This window comes from Hevea brasiliensis, chromosome 2 (assembly GCF_030052815.1).
Source record: "Hevea brasiliensis isolate MT/VB/25A 57/8 chromosome 2, ASM3005281v1, whole genome shotgun sequence".
Taxonomy (NCBI): Eukaryota; Viridiplantae; Streptophyta; class Magnoliopsida; order Malpighiales; family Euphorbiaceae; genus Hevea; species Hevea brasiliensis.
Genome location: NC_079494.1, coordinates 102,765,449 through 102,785,258, shown reverse-complemented (window position 1 = coordinate 102,785,258; position 19,810 = coordinate 102,765,449). Strand labels below are relative to the sequence as shown.

The following is a 19,810-nucleotide window of genomic DNA, read 5'->3' as shown; positions in this document are numbered from 1 at the left end:
CATTTGTGATTGATAATTCATCTCCACCGTGTGAACGCATTAACTATATAATATTTTTTAATTATCCAAAGTCTTCAATTTGCGTAATTGCCAATGATGAAAAAAATCAATCTGGTTTGTCTTACATCTGACTAATTTTTTTTTTTAAATTTTAATAATATGAAAATGGAAATGAAAAAAAAAATTTAAAAGTTATTTAATTATTTATATTTTATAACTAAAAACACATTAAATTGAAGTTAAATTAATTTTAATATTTTTAATTAATATATTAATTTTTTTTTTCTGTAGAAGACAAACAGAGCTTAAAATAAGAAAATTAAAATGCGGAAAAAACAAAGAGAAACCATTTTTTTTAATTTTATTTTAATATTTTTGAGAATCTTTAATTTAATATTTTAAATTAGCGGCGTTGCTTTGGCGTGGAAGCAAAGCCGTCGAGGGAGCGAGAGTAAATGCGCTTTGTTTTTTATTAATCAAAGAGTGAAGAGAGAGAGAGAGAGAGCGAGAGGTTTCTTTTCTCCAATGGCGCCCACTGTACATGAGACCTGACCTCCTCATTTCCCATCATTTTTAAATTTTTTGTTCAGTCACAGAGAGCTGCATCATCTTCCTTCTAGCGAGATAGGGCTTTATTATACTGGTTTTTCTTCTTTCTCTTCGCTTTGATTTGTGATTTCGTTGCCCAATTTTTTCTTCTGTATTAAAATTCTGTTTTTTTGGCTCTTAATTTAGCAGTGAAAGGGTAGGACAAGAGGATGATGAGCTGGAGAAGGGTTTTGAAGTCCGTGCAGGCCCTGGCTGCTCATAGTCTTCTCTTCTTTTTCACCCTCTTTCTCGTCTTCAAGCTCGACCACGCTGTCTCCTACTCTTGGTGGTCAGTAAAATTTAATTTATTATTATTTTTGTCTTTTGTGCTTGTTAATTGTGGGATTTTTAATTGAATTTAATTAACTGAGGTTGGCTGTGGATTGAAGGATTCTTGCGGGTGTTGAATTTGTGTAAGTGGTAGAATTTTGGCGCGTTTTGTTTGGTGGTTTGGGACTGTTGGGTTTTGCAGGCAAGGAATGGGCTTGCGTTGTTCTCTTGGAAAATAATCACATCTCGTTATAAATATCGCTTCCAGTGATTCTTTTTCTTTTCTTTTTTATTATATTTTTATACAAATGAGCTGAAAATAAATGGATTTGGAAGTCATAAATTCTTTTTTGAATTGAAACAAAGATGGCAGAGAAGTGCAGAAGAATGTGTATTGAATTTTCATGTAATGTAAACATTCAATTGTTCACTGGCTTGATAAGGTTCAGTTTCTTTAAATCTCCGTGGCAGAAAATTCTAGGGGATTAGTAAAGTTTCTGTAAAGGGTAAATGATGATGAGGGTAAAAGGACGAAATAGGACTCTTCGAGTGAGATACACTTATTTTGGAGAAAAGGTGGGAAAAACTAGAATTATCTTTGGTAGTATACCTGGCCACATCGTTCATTTTGTTATTATTGTGGGGGCACAGAGAGAGAGAGAGAGAGAGAGAGAGAGAGAGAGAGAGAGAGATGAACAACTTTTTATAGGCTTACTGGATCGAGTGCATTATCATAAAATGGAAGTGGCTTGTTCATTACTACAAGTATGATAATCCCTGTTGAATTGAATTTTAAGAGAACATGCAGCCCCAATTTGCTAAATATATTCAACTAAAGGTGTTTTGATAGATGACACTATAGATAACACTTTTTTAAAATGGGAATTTGTGAGTTAGATGAATGGAATGTTTGGCAGGTAATTGCTTCCTTTGGCAGCAGGAAGTCACCTGAAGTTGTCATTGCCCTTTGTGGAGAAGTTAGCAAGGTGTGAAGTAGGTAAATTGTGGCATGTTTGTGATACAAACTTAGGAGAACTACACCTAAGAAGCTAGCTATTGAGGTTAGAGAGCTCATATGTACCTCACATTGAAATTCCATACTTTTAATATGGAACACAACTTTTCTTACAATGGGATTATAACATTTCACCACGCTCTGCAATCTTGGTGCCCACGCAGGCTAGCTTTACGCTAGCTTAATCTAGGCCTAGGTGAACATTGCTATGCAGACATCACTACCTGCACCGCACGATTACAACTGGGAGTTAAAATGGATGGCTTTGATACCATTGATACGAACTTAGGAGAACCACAATCCAAAAGCTAGCTGTTGAGGTTGGAGAGCCCAAGTTCATATATAACTCACATTGAAATCCCATATTTTCAATGTGGGGTCACAAATTTTCTTGCAATAGGATTATAACAGTTTGTTGTTTGAGAGGAACTCTATCAGTGAATATTTGTCTGAACTGGGTTTCTTTTAGGAGGTCATACTCACAACATAAATGATTTTGTTATTACTAAGCACCTGTTTGAAGGAAATGCTGTTCTTATTGTACTCGTCAAAGTGCAGGTTCTAGCAAATGAGTATTACAGCTGATGGAGTTAGTGAGTGATATGTTAAGCTTTTGTTTGTAGTATTATTGGGAGGAAGATGAGATCAAGGTAGAGGAGCTGATGAGTGAACCTCATTTTTATTGGTAAGGGATTAAACTATTAATTTCATAATAGATCATATAATGGAGTCTACAGAATGGGTTAGAAACTTACTACCTGATGTTTGTCAAGAAATTGATATGATTGACCTTTGTTGAAAAGCAAGAAGCTGTCTTAAAGCTGTTGAATTTCTCCATGCAACCAAACCACCACCTTCCAACCACTTCCACAACCTTCAGCCATGATTAAATAGTTTACATTGAGTGGAGTTATATAGTTATGGGTTACTATAGTTTGGGAGTTATGACCAAGGTTTAAAATTGCCACCATAATCTTGGGGTATTGGGGTTGCATAGATATAACATAACAGCCACTGCTATTGGTCCTTCAATTTTTTTATAACAAAAGGAAAATGAATTCATAGTTTAGCAATAATTTAAGGAACTGTGGAACATATTAGTACTACGCCTAAAATATCTATTCATTGAAAAAGAGTTTATAAGCTTAACTGCTTTAATAACTGCTCCTGTGGTGTAACAACAGTGTCGTTACTTGTATTTGTGATATGGGTGCAAACAAAACAAGCTCGCATAATTTTACCCTTGAAATTTCCAATGGGTATTGGCCAATACTTGAAATCATGGTTATGATAAGGAAATAAATTACCTTTTTAGTGGATTGTGGCCTGTAAAGATTGTAAATTGTACTATTAGAAGCTAAATTTCGTGTATTAATATTGAAAACTCTTAAGTGTGGTGCATATGGAGATGTTATGGTTGTGTGATATGATGCAAGTAGTGGGACAGAAATGCGCCCGTGAAAGTCCACAACCATACCACCCCCTCAACAACAAAACAAAGTTACATGTTGGATAGGTTCTTCTTCCATAATAGTGGGAAGTGAGTGTTTATCAACACTACCGAGAGCAATGTTTCAATTGCTTCTACAACATCTCCTTGTGTCATTACTCATGACTCCAGGAGGCTTGTTGGGGACCTTTTATTTTTCTTTATTCTAAAATTGTGACGGTTTTCTCTGTTGTTTTGAACAGTTTATCTATTGTGGTGGGGGAATTGTTTAGTTAAGTTGGGAATTATGCATAAGTTGAATCTAGTAGTGTCACTTGCTTGGAAGTAGAGGCAAAGGAAAATATGAACGGTTGGATTATTTATCTTTTAAATTTTTAGTCAAGGCTTAAGACAACTTAGGAACTACAAATAATTTTTTGCACGATGGTGGATTGCTTAGCCAGAGATGAAATAAGCTAAAATAGTAAAATGGAATTAGGTGAATTTTGATAGGTTATGGAAGCAGTGATTTTCCCCCTCAATTGCTGAAAAGTTTCATTTCTCTATCATTTATTTTATTTTATTTTTTTTGCCTCCATTTTTGAGTATTTAGAAGATATAAGTTGGGTGGAATTTCCTTTCTAGCGTGTTGTAAATTTGTGAATTTGATGTTAATTTATAATATCTTGTTATTTGGAAGCATGCAATCATGGACTCGACTAGTTTATGTTTTGATTTCAATTTCAGGTTGATTTTCTTTCCTCTTTGGTTGTTCCATGGAGTTATTGCTCGAGGAAGATTTTCACTACCTGCTCCATCAGTTCCACATAATCGTCATGTATGTCAATATGAATTTGTACAAGACTTACCTTTTTCCCCCAATATTTTGGTACAATAATTCTCTCTTTTGGGTCACCATTTTTTTGATGCCAATTTCTGAAAATGTACTATTGAGGTTTTTTTTTTTCTTGGACAGTGGGCACCATGTCATGCAGTCGTAGCAACACCATTGCTCATTGCATTTGAACTGCTTCTTTGTATTTATCTTGAGAGTCTTTATGGTATATGGCAAACACCCTGTTATTGCTTTTGCGTTGTTGAGGATCAGTCACTGCTGTTTAAATTCTCCTAGTTATTTTGTACGGGTGTGTGGCTCTTCAATCTTGTTTAATGCCTTGTCTTCTTTTGTAGTTCATGGTGTTGCAGCTGTAAACTTGAAGATTGTCTTCATTCCTTTGTTGGCATTTGAAATAATTATTCTAATAGACAATTTCAGGTATTTCCATAGCATTTATCAGTTCATTATAATAATTTGCTCTTTTGGACATCTTATGCTGCCCCATATTGAATGCTAGTGCTTATTATCATGAAGATTTTTTTTATCAACAGGTCATAGTTTCTTGGTTAACATATTAGCTTCATGTCATAAACAAAGTTAAGAAAGATGCTATTCTTTAATATTGTCCTTTGTATTTTCCTTCAATTTTTGTTGAATTCATTACAATGCCAATTTATTGACATAGGTATCTAATTGAGCTCAATATGTTCATACACTTGCCTTGTCTTTTATATTTAGATATTCTTTCTCCACATGATTCCCACTTTTTAGACCATTCTACAGACTAATACCACTTTGTGCATGAAAGGTTGTGCAGCTCATGCTTGGCAATTTTCAGCCAATGTTTCCTTTCTTCATCAAGCTATGACCGCTTATTGAAGACAAATTTTCAGTGCATCAAAATTTGCACTTGATTTAATAACAAAATTCTAATCTTCAGGATAGGAATCCTGCATCCATTTTGCGTGAAATCTGAATATCCTATATGATATATGGAATGCCAATTCTAAAATTTTTGTGTCGGCCTTTGCTTAGCCATTTATTACTGGAAACTCCAGTTGACCTTATTCTGTACCCTGATTCTATCCATGCCTTTATCTTTTTCTGGACCGATAATTAATTTTTGTCTGTAATACCATAGCTGATTCTCTTTTACTGTGCAGAATGTGTAGGGCTCTAATGCCTGGAGAAGAAGAAAGCATGAATGATGAATCGATATGGGAGACATTACCTGTGAGTTTTGTTAACTTGAAGAGCTGTTGAAGTCCTTTAGCAATTGTTTTTGGGCTTATTTCTTCTCTTCCCCTCCCTCTCCCTCTTCATCCCCAAAAAAGGTAAAAAAAAAAAAAGAAAAAAAGGTTGCATTATAGTTTATTAAAGAGTACAAAATGCTTGAATAATCATACTTGTGAAAGTAAAACTTTATCAACTTTATAAATATGCACTTGTAATCTTCTCTTTTACAGCAAATATTATGACCAAGGGATGGGAGAGCTTGATGAGCTGACTTAGGTGGGCTGACTGAAATGGGCAGGGCAGTATTCTGTTATTTTGTTACAAGTAGTAGGTGTTAGTATAAATAGGAGGGAGTTACTTGTAATTGGGGCATTCCTAAAATCAATAACAAATGCAGAATTCTTCTTTCTTTCTTCTTCTCCCCCCCACCACCCCCCCCCCCCCCCCTTTCTCTCTCTCTCTCTCTCTCTCTCTCTCTCTCTCTCTCTATTTCTGCTCTCTCTCTCTCTCTCTCTCTCTCTATTTCTGCTCTCTTTCTATCTCTCCTCTTCTCTATTTGTCTCTAAATCTTCTTCCCTTTCTATTTCTCTTCTTGCCCAGTTTATTTCTATCCATTTCTCTCCCTATTTCTCTGTTCCCAGTAAGTTGTGTTGGTAGTGGTATCAAAGCAAGGTTTCTGAGTGGGCTTGACCTTAAGAAAAAAAGGTTCATCCGAGTTGCATCAAGGCCAGAATCAGGTTTCTTTCTGTTTTTCTCTCTCTCTTCCTTCTTTCCCTCTAAATTCTTCTTTCTTCTTCCCTGAAATTCTTCCCTTTCTTTTCCTTTTGTTTCTTGTTCTTGGCAAAACCTGTTCTTGAAATTCTTTCCTTCTTCCTTTTTTCTTAATTTCTCTTTCTCCTATATTCTTCCTCTCTTGCGACTCTATCTTCACAATCTTCTGCTGCAATTACTTCTAAATTTCTTCCATTTCCAATTTTTCCAACCCGCGGCTCTGTTTCAGGTTCTTGAATTGGAATTTTTTTTTTCTTTTTTCCTTCAGTTCTTTTCAAGGTACAAATCCTGATATTAGGGTTTTTGCTGAAATTAATATTCTTTTTCTGCAATTCCCTCTCATTTCTTTCTTTCCCAATTTCTTCTCTGTTACCCTGAAACTTGGTGCTGAAACCCTGTTCTGGAAGATCTGGTATAAATAGGAGGGAGGCACTTGTAATTGGGCATTCCTAAAATTAATAACAAATGCAGATCTCGTCTTTCTTTCTTCTTCTTCCTCTTTCTCTCTCTATTTCTGCTCTCATTCTATCTCTCCTCTTCTCTAATTCTCTTTAAATCTTATTCCCTCTCCATTTCTTTCCTCAGCCTAGTCTATTTCTGTCCCTTTCTCTTCCTATTTCTCTGTTCCAGTAAGTTGTGCAAGTCTGGTACGTAACAGGATGTAGGCACTTCGTCAAACTATGTAAAATTCCTTTTGCTGTGTTATTCTTTCTTTCTGTGATCATTATTCTAATCTACGTGCATGTGTGTGTATTTGTATTCTGTGAATTTTTCAACAATCTTATTTTGTACATATATTTCATATTTCCTCAAAATTTTCCGTCTCCAATTTTGTGCCCCACATTCTATAAATAGTGTTATTGGGAGATCCAAAGTATAATTGTTAGGTTCAATGACCTTAAAAACAACCCCAGCTAGGATAATTTGGTTGATGGATCAGAACTGTTCTAAATGGTATCAAAGCCAACCCATGCCCACTAGGCCACTACCATGTGTGATGTGGTTGTTTATTCTGGGCTTTCAACAGGCTGAAATTATTTATTTTCTGTGTCCCCTTGACAGGAAGGCTAGGGCCTAATGGGGACAAGGTTTTAAAAATAACCTGTTATGTAATAGGATGGATTTTCCTATTACAAATGGTGTTGTATCACTTTGTAACGGGAAAAAATGGCTGTTTTAGGACATTTCTCTAAAGGGTATGGTCACAACAAAACTAGAGAAGAAGAAGAAGAAGAAGAAGAAGAAGAAGTAGGAGGGGTTGGTGATTTTGAATGCAAATGGGCCTCTCAGGTTTTTAATGGTCTAACTTAAATTTTTGTAAAATTTGAACTTCTGTGTCATTTTAAGTATTATAGGTCAGGTGTATATTAGTGGTTTTTATTAAAGCCTTCCATTTTTATTTTATTTTTTTTTGTCGAGGTGAACAACCAAGACAATTACTTCATGGAAAGTTCTTGTGCCATCTAGGATTATCTTGTGGTATAGGTCACAAGCAATTGCTTTGCTTTCCTTTATTAATGGATTTATGATGTTTATTGTGTGCATGCTATTATTGCTCTATTTTGTTCACGTGGAAAAAATGCCTTACCTGTTTTATGATTTGGGGTAATTTTATTATGTTGGAGATCTTCAACAGTAAGTGCAAAATTTTATTATGTTGGTGATACTATCCATGAAGGTCTGAAGAGTGGCAACTGGGTATTCTGAAATATGTAGATTTGCAATTTGAAAATGCAATTAGGACACATATATGCTAAGAATATATGAATTTGAATGATAGTGATAAATGCATCTACTTTTTGCAGCACTTCTGGGTTGCAATATCTATGGTCTTCTTTGTGGCTGCTACGGTCTTCACCCTTCTGAAGCTATGTGGTAATTTCTCAAACTTTACTTGATTCTATTGCATCTTTTTGCTTGCATCAAATATTTCTATTAGGAGATTTTTTATATGAAAAAGTAAAGTAATTGAAAATCAGAAAGCCACAATTTGGTTCTATCAAGTTCTATGATATCAGTTAAAATATTGGTGCCGAAGAAAGCCTGCTAAAGGCTGATTTAGATGAAAACAAATTCATGAACTGGAGTTAAGGTGTGATTTTTTCTTATTAGAAAAAGAAATAAAAAGCGCGTGACTAAGTGTTCAGAGGCTTGCAACTTCACCCTCTTTGCTGGTGGATTAGAATTTTGTGCTTCCCTATGGAAATAGCATGTCTTGGTTGGCAAAAAAAGGAGTCTTGGATGGAGGTTAGTGACACAGAATTTTCAGGCGGTGATTTTATTGGTTGGCGTCAAATCAAGTTCTTGAAGCCCCAAAGCTGTCTAGAAAAGTATCTAATGAGCAGCTGGCTCTAAATCCTCATAGATGCAATGGGGTGAACTTTTCTTGAACTAGTTTCGTTTGGTTGGCAAAGAGAAGCAACAGAGGCAATCTTTTTTCTTGCAATAGAATTGTAACTTCCAGTGACTTGACCTCTGCTTTTGTATGGATTTTTATCTCAAGAAATTCATATTTCTTTTTCAACCATTAATGCCTTATGTGGCAAAATAAAAAGCTACTGTTACTCCATTGTAGTGTTATATATTCTTTTCAGATGTAATCCAATTACTACATATCGGCTTTCATGCAGTCACTCTTTAAGACATTTTTTTTTTCTAGTTGTGACTTCTAGCTCCTGCAATATGTTGATTACTGGACCTATTTTTATTTTTTCCTCGGGGTTTATAAAGAATCATAGATGCAATATAAATTTTTTATTATCTGTCGATTTCAGTGGTTAACTAAATTGTTTAATAAGATTCTAAACTCAAAGAAAATGCCTAAGGAATGGAAGAGTATTTTAGTACAACTCAACTCAACTCAACTAAGCCTTTATCCCAAAAATTTGGGGTTGGCTATATGGATTCGCTTTCTCCACTCTAAACGATTTTGGGTTAAATCCTCAGAAGTATGTAATGCTTCTAGGTCATGTTGTACTACTCTCCTCCAAGTCAATTTAGGTCTACCCCTTTTTTTCTTTCTATCCTCTAATCTAATGTGCTCTACTTGTTTAACTGGAGCCTCCGTATGTCTACGCTTCACATGACCAAACCACCTCAATCTTTCTTCTCTCAACTTATCTTCAGTTGGCACCACTCCTACCTTTTCTTTAATACTCTAATTACGGACTTTATCTAGTCTAGTATGGCCACTCATCCACCTTAACATTCTCATCTCTGCAACTCCTATCTTAGACGCATACGACTTTTTCAGTGCCCAACATTCACTACCATATAACATACAGAGTTGCTCACACTATAGGGAAATTAAACTCATGAGCCATACTATGAAGTTGTGGAGCATCGACTACATCATGACACTTCTATCTCTCCCAATCAATTTGGCTTCATGCCCGGTCGTTCAACTATGGAAGCGATCTTTCTGATTAGAAGCTTGATGGAGAAATATAGAGATGTGAAGAAAGATCTACACATGGTTTTTATCGATTTGGAGAAGACTTATGATAGTGCTCCAAGAGATGTCTTATGGAGAGTGTTAGAACAAAAGATGGTATCTATTAGGTACACACAAGTGTTGAAAGATATGTATGAAAGAGCAACTACTATTGTGTGCACAGTGAGAGGGGACACGAGATTTTCATATCTCAATTGGATTACATCAAGGTTCAGCTATAAGCCCTTACCTTTTTACATTAGTTTTAGATGAATTGACGAAACATATACAAGAGAGTATCCTTTGGTGCATGATATTTGCAGATGATATAGTTTTGATAGATGAGACGTGAGAATGAGTTAATAGAAAGTTAGAGCTTTGGAGAAGTACTCTAGAGTCAAAGGGTTTTAAGTTAAGCAGAACGAAGACAGAATACATGCATTGCAAATTCGGTGAAGGCCGAACTGGTGATAGGGAAGGAGTTAGTTTGGATGGAGTGGTACTGCCCCAACGTAATAACTTTAAATATCTCAGCTCAATTCTTCAAGTAGATGGGGGATGTGAGGAGGATGCTAGTTATAGGATTAAAGCCGGATGATTGAAGTGGACAAGTGCCACGAGAGTTTTATGTGATCGCAAAATTTCCAATAAGTTGAAAGGAAAATTTTACCGTACAGTCATACGACCGGCCATGTTATATAGTTGTGAGTGTTGGGTACTGAAAGAGTCGTATGTGTCTAAGATAAGAGTTGCGGAGATGAGAATATTAAGGTGAATGAGTGGTCATACTAGATTAGATGAAGTCCGTAATGAAAGTATTAGAGAAAAGGTAGAAGCAGTGCCAATTGAGGATAAGTTGAGAGAAGGGATATTGAGGTGATTTGGTCACGTGAAGCATAGACATACGGAGGCTCAAGTTAGACAAATAGAGCACATTAGGTTAGAGGATACAAAGAAAAGAAGGGGTAGACCTAAACTGACTTGGAGGAGAGTAGTACATGTCCTAGAAGCATTACACATTTCCGAGGATTTAATCGAAAATCGTTTAAAATGGAGAAAGAGAATCCATATAGCTGACCCCAATTTCTTGGGATAAAGGTTTAGTTGAGTTAAGTATTGTCTGTATATTTCAGTGAATGCATGTGTCTGTCTGCATGGTCTTGTTTTTCCTTGATACTTCCCATTTGCTACTGAACTTTTCCCTGGCTTAAAGTGAGCAATTTCGTGCGCACTTCTGTTTCATGATTGCTTCATGCTTCTTGGAGTCCATTCACTTGGTCAATCTTTCAGTGTCAGTGTTTGACTGAATTTGGGTAGTTTTTCTGGGATAAAATGCTGGAATAATGATTGTTGCAAATTGCAATGGATTCCCTGTTTGTTAATGGTTTCTTAAGTTGGTGAAGGGTTACCACATTTTGTGTTGTTTTCCATATCCAATTTGGAAAAATTATGTGGATTGTGCCCATTTATGTGCTCATTAGGTTGCCGTGTATATTACTGGGGTGGTGTGCCCACTTGAAGATGTTAGGAAACTATAGCTTCACTGTAACCTAGAGAGAGATTTTTAATTTACTAATGCCGTTTTTGGGAGAAGGGAGGAAAGGGAGGAGGAAAGAAAATTGAAGGGCTGACATCTTAAGATCTAAATTTGTGAGCTCCACAACTCATTTTCTCTCCTCCCCTTTCCCCTTACCAAACACAGCATAAATGGTTTTCTCAAAATGTGAGTGATACGAGTCGACGGATTTCTTCTTTTGAACTATGGATATGTATACCTTCTAACTGGGAACCTCCTTTATATACATGTCAGTAGTCATATCTAAATTCAATTAGAGTGCAGATTTTTTATTGGGAAAAGATTATTTGTTTTGTGATAATGCCTGCAGGATCATCTACTCAACTCAACTCAACTCAACTAAGCCTTTATCCCAAAAATTTGGGGTCGGCTATATGGATTCGCTTTTTCCACTCTGAACGATTTTGTGTTAAATCTTCAGAAATGTGTAATGCTTTTAAGTCATGCTGTACTACTCTCCTCCAAGTCAATTTAGGTCTACCCCTTTTTTTCTTTCTATCCTCTAGCCTAATGTGCTCTACTTGTCTAACTGGAGCCTCCGTATGTCTACGCTTCACATGACCAAACCACCTCAATCTCCCTTCTCTCAACTTATCTTCAATTGGCACCACTCCTACCTTTTCTCTAATACTTTCATTACGGACTTTATCTAGTCTAGTATGGCCACTCATCCACCTTAACATTCTCATCTCTGCAACTCTTATCTTAGATGCGTAGGACTCTTTCAGTGCCCAACACTCACTACCATATAGCATAGCCATTCGTATGGTCATGCGGTAAAATTTTCCTTTTAATTTATTGGGAATCTTACGATCACATAAAACTCCCGTGGCACGTCTCCACTTCAACCATCCGGCTTTAATCCTATGACTAACATCCTCCTCACATCCCCCATCTACTTGAAGGACTGAGCCTAGATATTTAAAGTGATTACTTTGGGACAGTGCCACTCCATTCAAACTAACTCCTTCCCTATCACCAGTTTGGCCTTCACTGAACTTGCAATGCATGTATTCTGTCTTCGTTCTACTTAACTTAAAACCCTTTGACTCTAGAGTACTTCTCCAAAGTTCTAGCTTCCTATTGACTCCTTCGTGTCTCATCTATCGTAACAATATCATCCGCAAACATCATGCACCAAGGAATACTCTCTTGTATATGTTTAGTCAGTTCATCTAAAACTAATGTAAAAGGTAAGGGCTTATGGTGATCCTTGGTGTAATCCAATTGAGATCGGAAAATCTCTTGTGTCCCCTCCACTTTGCGCATGATAGTAGTTGCTCCTTCATACATATCTTTCAATACTTGTATATACCTAATAGATACCCTCTTTTGTTCTAACGCATTCCATAAGACCTCTCTTGAAACACTATCATAAGCCTTCTCCAAATCAATAAAAACCATGTGTAGATCTTTCTTCCCATCTCTATATTTCTCCATTAAGCTTCTAATGAGAAAGATCGCTTCCACAGCTTGAACGACTGTGCATGAAACCAAATTGATTGAGAGAGATAGTAGTATCATGACGTCGGAGATGCGTCACATCTCTCTCCCACAACTGCTTAGTATGGCTGAGGAGTTTAATTCCCCTATAGTTTGTGCAACTCTGTATGTCTCCTTATTTTTAAAAATAGGTACTAAAATACTCTTCCTCCATTCATCGCATTTTCTTTGAGTTTAGAATCTTATTAAATAATTTAGTTAACCATGCCACTCCCATATCTCCCAAATACTTCCACACTTCAATTGGTATTTCATCGGGTCCACAGGCTTTACCTACTTTCATTCTCTTAAGTGCTTCCTTTACTTCTAAAGATCTAATCCTTCTAGTATAATTTACATTCTTTTCTATTGTTCTATAATCTATATTCACGCTATTTCCATTTTGACTATTATTAAAGAGATCATTAAAATAATTTCTCCATCTTTCTTTAATGTCCTCATCTTTCACCAACACTTTTCCTTCTTTATCCTTAATGCACCTAACTTGATTGAGATCTTGACATTTCCTTTCTCTACTCCTTGCTATTCTATAAATATCTTTCTCCCTTCTTTAGTTCCAAGTTTCTCATATAACTTTTCAAAGGCTGTGCTCTTGCTTGGCTAAGCGCCTTTTTGCCTCTTTCTTTGCTATCTTGTCTTGTTCATATGCCTCATTATTATCACTTTTAGGTAATTTCTTATACCATTCCCTTTTTCTCTTCAATGCCTTTTGTACTTCCTCATTCCACCACCATCTCTCTTTTGAGGGTGGTCCATGTCCTTTAGACTCCCCAAGTACTTTTCTAGCTACTTCTCTAATCTTTGATGCCATCTGTATCCACATATCATTGGCCTCCATATCTAGCTTCCATACTTCGGACTCAAGAAGCTCATTTTTGAACTTCACTTGCTTTACTCCTTTGAACTCCCACCACTTTGTTCGAGCTACACTATTTCTTCTGACCTTACTTGAATTGTTCCTAAACTTGACATCCAAGACCACCAACCTATGTTGACTTGTTAAAGCTTCTCCTGGAATGACCTTGCAATCCTTGCATAGAGCTCTATTTGTCTTCCTGGTTAAGAGGAAGTCGATTTGGCTTCTATGTTGCCCACTTTTGAAAGTCACTAAATGTGACTCTCTTTTTATAAAGTAGGTATTTGCTAGTATTAGGTCGTATGCCATAGCAAAATCCAAAATGCTTTTTCCCTCATTTCGATTTCCAAAACCAAAACCAAAACCTCCATGAACATTCTCATAACCTTGTCTATCACTTCCTACATGTCTATTCAAATCTCCACCAATGAAAACATTCTCTTCATTTGGTATGCTTTGCATTAAATCATCCATATCTTCCCAAAACCTTTGTTTACTCTCACTATCTAGTCCTATTTGTGGGGCATAAGCACTAACTATATTTATTATTTCTTCTTCTAGTACTAGTTTTACTAGTATAATTATATCTCATACTCTTTTCACATTTATCACAATATCTTTCAATATCCTATCTATGATTATGTCCACACTGTTTATATTTCTCTCCTTTTCGATAAACCATAATTTGTACCTGAATTATCCACTTTCTTACTTTTCTCTCCTACCCATTTAGTTTTCTGAATGCAAGCAATATTCACCCTTCTCCTTTCCAAGGTATCCACAAGCTCCATTAATTTTCCTGTAAGTGATCCAACATTCCAAGTACCAACCCTGATCCTCCTCCTATCCTGCTCCTTCCTAATTGGTCTCCTTCTATGATATCTTCTATTATTTTCTATGTCTATCTTGTGTTCTGTTCCACTATTTGTTCTATTATCTGTCTTATGGACTAACTTCTTTACCCACACCCGTCCATGATGTGGGAACCCTTGCTCACTTAACACCACACCCGGGCGCCGGCATGGCGCGTCGCTTTCGGTGAACGCCCTACATCTTTGCATATTTATCACTACACCCGGGCTCCGATGTAGCGCGTCGTTAGTAGAGGACGCCCCAACGTTTATATCATTTGAATCCATATCATAGGGTGTGACGAAATTTTTACGCTGGTTGTCACCTACCGCAACCCTCCTCCTTTATCCGGGCTTGGGACCGGCTAAGCGCAAACTACTTAGGCGGAGTTGCCTGCAGGATCATCTATCTTGATGAATTGATAATCCCAAATTAAGTGGTGCGACAACCTTTGTGGTTCAGTTCAATGATACATATTCTGAGTTACTGTAGATATATTTTCAAAGTGAATACTATAGATACATTTTCAAGTAGCGTATTGTGAATCTTTGAAAAAATGGTTAATAAATCAACATGTTGCAGAACTCTTGAATGCATCATGTCCAGATGTGCATGAGACTTGAGAGTCTTCATAAGATGCTTCTTCCTCTGATGTTCCTTATTCAGTTCCCTCTTAAAAAAAAAAAAAGAATAAAATTTCTATTTAGGATGATTTCTTTTGATTTTCATCCAATTATTACTGTAAAGGCTAGTTAGGTCTACTCTTGGGGTAATATTTTGATATCTTTCCTTATCCACATGAATTCACTCGCATATAATAAAAGGGGAAAAGCATATGTATCCTTTGAATCATGGTAATTGGTTTCTGCCCTTCTCTTTGCTCTGCACCATGATGTAATAGCTCACACTCCTGTTATGTAATTGTGTATGAAATCCTTATTGCTGAACTTTAAATATGATAATTCCTATCAAAATAATGATCTCATTTCTGATTCTGAATATATTACAGGTGATGTAGGTGCTTTAGGCTGGTGGGACTTGTTCATAAATTTTGGGTATTGTTTCACTTATCCCTCCTCTTGAGTTACGCTCTCTTTATTGCAATGATTGACTGAACAGAATAGAGCTACCTTGCAGTTTTGTTCAAGGTTTTAATGCATCAAAATTTTGTTAAAAGTGACTTTCTTTCCGCAGTATTGCAGAGTGCTTTGCGTTTCTTGTTTGTACAAAATGGTCAAATCCAGTGATTCATCGAAATTCCCAGACAACAGAAGTTAGTTCATCTTCTACAACTATTAGGTATCTGGACTGGAACAGTGGCATAGTAGTTTCTCCAGAGGAGAATCAACTTCAGGATAGAATGTGTGGCCTGCAAGACATTGGTGGCCATATCATGAAAATTCCATTAATTGCTTTTCAAGTCCTCCTTTGTATGCATTTAGAGGTATGTATATGATTGATTTGTGTTCATGGATATTGGCTGGTATTATCTTATTAACAGATATATAGTGACTTATGAAAATCAGGGAACACCTGCTGGTGCAAAAAATATCCCACTTCCAATTCTTTTCTCTCCCCTTTTCATACTTCAAGGTGCTGGTGTGCTATTTGCTGCATCCAAGTTGGTGGAGAAGCTTATTCTTTTACTAAGAAGTGAATCTAGCTCGGGAATATATTTTAGATTTTCTTCACGGGCTCATGACTGCTTGGGGTTCTTGCACCATGGTTCTAGGTACTGAGTTTTTCTTTCATCAGAAGCCAAACCTTATGGGCAACATCATTCCTATTGAGTCCATATGAGTGTTTGATGTAGTGTAAACACTACGTAATTTAGTCTTTCTTCATTTTTCAATCTGTTAAAACAGGCTACTGGGTTGGTGGTCAATTGATGAGGGAAGTCGAGAGGAAAAGGCCCGACTTTACCACGAGGGAGCCTCTAGGTGAGTACATTTTATAGATTTTACAACTGCAATAGCAACATATGTACATGTTTCATTTTTATGTCTCATTTTATGACGAGATATCCCTAAGTGAGGGTAAAAGCGAGGATATAACAATAGAAGCAAGACCTTGAAAATCAGAAATTCACTTAAAAGTTTTAGTGGTTTGTTGACATTTGAATATCCCTATTTTATAAAATGTCTGCAATTTTGTATTTCTGATTTTTCTTAATGAAATATTATACTCTTTCTCTACATGCCACAGGAGCAGCAATTAGTGGTCTTGCTGCTGAATTGTGTGTAGAGTATCTGAAAATTTCATGAAATTAAATCAGCAGTATTTGCTGATCTTTTTTACATTTCATTCCTTGACATGCAGCTACAACACTTTTTGTGGTTATCCTCCTGAGATAGTGAAGAAAATGCCTAAAAAGGATCTCGCCGAGGAGGTGATTTGTTTTATATAATGTTTTGTTTTTCTTGTGGCAAGTACAATATTTTATGATCTCTCTCTCTCTCTCTCTCTCTCTCTCTCTCTCTCTCTCCTGTGGCTTGAGGTTCTACTTTGTTCTTTAATCCAGTTAAGAGCTGTTTGTTGCCCAGTTACGAAGTAATTGATGATGCTTCTCTGCTGTATTTTGTTTTTATCTATTTGGTTTCTTCTCAGGTCTGGAGGCTTCAAGCTGCCCTTGGTGAACAGACAGAAATCACCAAATATAGCCAGCAGGCGTTTGAAAGACTTCAAAATGTAATATTTTCCTCTATGACTTGTAGTTTCATTTTTCCCCCTTTCCAACAAGTGATTATTGGTTTTTTATTAAGGGGACATGTGGTCCAAATGAATAATTTCTGTTATTTGTGTTTTTTTTTTTGTCATTTTTTATATATATATTTCAAATAAGTGTCCTATTTGTCATGTTGCTTTTACCTGTGATTGGCGTCAAAACTTCTTCCATATCTTTGAACAGTCTTAATTTTCTGTGACATGATTCTTGCCTTGTGAGTCACTTTAGTCCATTTTTGTTTCTGGGTTTAGGTTTAAATTGCTAACTATTTGCATCTATCATTTTGGGTTAATAAGTTTATTAATTTTCTGAACAGTGAGTTTATTCCACTTCAATTCTGAATTTTGACATAATTTCGTTGTTTAAATTAATCTGTTCTATAATTTCTTCCTGAAGGGCCTCTTCATTTTTCTTCAGAGTGAGTTAGGCTTGTTTTGTTGAGGTGGAATCATCAACCTAGGTGTCTATTGTTTAAAGTGATGTTTTTTCTTTCAGCCAACTCAAGGAATGTTAAATATCTTTAAGGAAAAGTGAGAACTCCATTGAGTTGAGAGAACCTGAAAGTGATGTACTTTCTTAGCATGTTGCACACACATTTTATATGTTCTTGTTTGAAAAGAGAGAAATGTGGAATTTATTCCTGTATCAATTTTATGATCACTTGAAGCAGGGATGATTATGTTGAAAATGATAATATTGTTGCAAGACAAAGTAAATAGACCTTGTTTTGATTTTTTTTTTTTAAATATATATAGATTGTTTTCAATGTACTTGTCACATGGTTACAGCTATTCAATTATTTCGAAGAAGGCTACTATAATCAAGCATTTGAGTTCTAGTTTATATTATCAGTTGCAACATAGAAAAAAAAAAAAAAAAAACTTGCAACTGGATTGCAAATACTATAAAAATATATTCATGGTGCTGAGTCTCTTTAGTGCCAGAACATCAATTAGTTATTGTTAAAACCAAGACCTCCATTTTTCTCGAGCATCAATTGTTAAGTTTCAGCCAGAGTTGAGATATATTTGTGTATAGGTTGGTTTTAATTATCTATCAGAGTAAGTTGTGATAAACTTTCATGCATTGTTAGGTCTGTGAATTGGATATTTCTGTTGTTGTGAAACTTAAAGACATGACCTATCCGAATTTGCTTCAGATATTCTGTTTTTTCCACTATAATGGTCAGTCATATTAATATCTAAATATTGTTGCAATATACTTTTTAGGAAAAAGTCTTATGTAGGGTTTGCTTCGAGGGAGAGATCAGCGTGGTTCTACTTCCCTGTAGACATCGTATCCTTTGCAGGTATGGTACTTGAAACGTGTGGCTCATCATTTTCCTCCCACTTTCTTCTGTCGTGCTTATTACTCTTAATAAACATATTGCAGTGTCTGCTGTGAGAAGTGTAAAAAGTGTCCAATTTGTCGTATCCCTATCGAGGAGTGCTTGCCTGTGTATGATGTTTAGGTTCTAACTTGTCCAGCCCTTTTTGTATTATGGATAAGAAAGCATAGAGAAGGTGAAATAACTTTTAACAGGGAAGTTCTCTTTTTATGGTTATCTGGGACTTCTACGACAATGTTTGTTCAAATTGACACGAGAAAGCACGAGGATATACAGAGAACACACTTGCTGTACTTATATCTCAACACCTCTTTTTGTGTTCCAGCAAGAAACTGTAAATAATTCTGAGTTTGATCAGTGTATTGTTCAAGTCCTGAGCTTTTGTTATGCTACAGAGATCACTAGAAAGGTAAGAGCTGTATATTATACTAACTGTATAGACATGACTGTTGAATTTGAGGTGCATAATTTCAGAGCTTGTGCTTTATGGTGGGTGCAACAATACGTTAGTATCACTCTGTATGCATTGAAGATCATTTTTTCAGGTATGGCTTGGTATTTTCATATCCTGGAAAGACATGAATTTTTCTGAAAGTGTATTTTGTTTTTGTATTTGTTGCCCTTCATGTTCTCCGCCATGGTACGGTTCGAGTTGGAACTGGCCTGGTCATTAGATTAGAACCAGAGCTTCATGGGTTTGAATCATATTGAAACAATTCCCCTCCCTTGAATTGGACTGGAATTGGACCAGGCAGTTTTCTTCTGGTTCGGACGTAATCGACATTTTCTTTAAAAAAGATGAAAATTGAAAAAAAAAAAAAATCAACCATTGTTTTGACAAATTGGGACTGGTTGGACCTTGCAGATTATAAGTCAAACAGCAAATAAAGGTACAATGTCAACCCAAAGTTATCTATCAAACTTGACAGTGAGAGTAACCTTTTCGGTAACCAAACAGAAATGTCTAGAAAATGGGGCTGGTTTTGGGTGAGTATCTGCACAATTTGATTTGCATTTTCATCAGATGATCGAACCGGTTTAATTTTATTATAAATTAATTTTTAAAATATATTAAAAATATAAATTTGTAAATAATTTAATTTATAATATTTAATTCTATTATCATGCTTTCATCTAATTTTACGTTTAATTTTCTTATTTTTTTTTAATTATTACTTATTAATAAAACAATTCTTCTATTCAAATTTTATGTTGAAATAATTATTTATTTCTTATTTAATATAGTACAAACGATTGTGTAAATAAATATAATTAAATAACTATATAATTTAAATAATTATACAATTAAAAATATTTAATTAATATATAAGTTTTAAAATTAAAATATAGTAATGTGTTTTTTTAAATAG

The 19,810-nt window shown here is 35.6% G+C and overlaps 1 protein-coding gene across 5 annotated transcripts; it reads left to right on the top strand.

Moving 5' to 3' along the window:
* The first annotated feature begins 472 nt into the window (after nt 1-472).
* Nucleotides 473-18,942, top strand: LOC110641450 (uncharacterized). Of its 5 annotated transcripts, none has more exons than XM_021793162.2 (15): nt 473-643; nt 736-877; nt 4,050-4,140; nt 4,279-4,363; nt 4,494-4,578; nt 5,304-5,373; nt 7,953-8,022; nt 15,377-15,422; nt 15,562-15,811; nt 15,894-16,099; nt 16,233-16,307; nt 16,687-16,756; nt 16,975-17,055; nt 18,322-18,401; nt 18,485-18,942. In XM_021793162.2, exons 2-15 carry the CDS (start codon nt 759-761, stop codon nt 18,561-18,563), a joined length of 1,407 nt encoding a protein of 468 aa, XP_021648854.2. In that variant the 5' UTR covers nt 473-643; nt 736-758; the 3' UTR covers nt 18,564-18,942. The 5 variants fall into 5 exon arrangements, with proteins under 5 accessions (XP_021648854.2, XP_021648853.2, XP_021648852.2 ...); XM_021793161.2 differs by having other exon boundaries at nt 474-643; nt 739-877; nt 4,050-4,191; XM_021793160.2 differs by having other exon boundaries at nt 474-643; nt 4,050-4,191.
* Nucleotides 18,943-19,810: the final 868 nt, after the last annotated feature.

Coding starts and splice junctions, on each gene's coding strand:
- LOC110641450 (XM_021793161.2), top strand. CDS start 759: ATGATGAGCTGGAGAAGGGTTTTGAAGTCCGTGCAGGCCCTGGCTGCT. Junction 8,023..15,376: donor CACCCTTCTGAAGCTATGTG/GTAATTTCTCAA, acceptor AATATATTACAG/GTGATGTAGGTGCTTTAGGC. Junction 16,100..16,232: donor TTCTTGCACCATGGTTCTAG/GTACTGAGTTTT, acceptor CTGTTAAAACAG/GCTACTGGGTTGGTGGTCAA.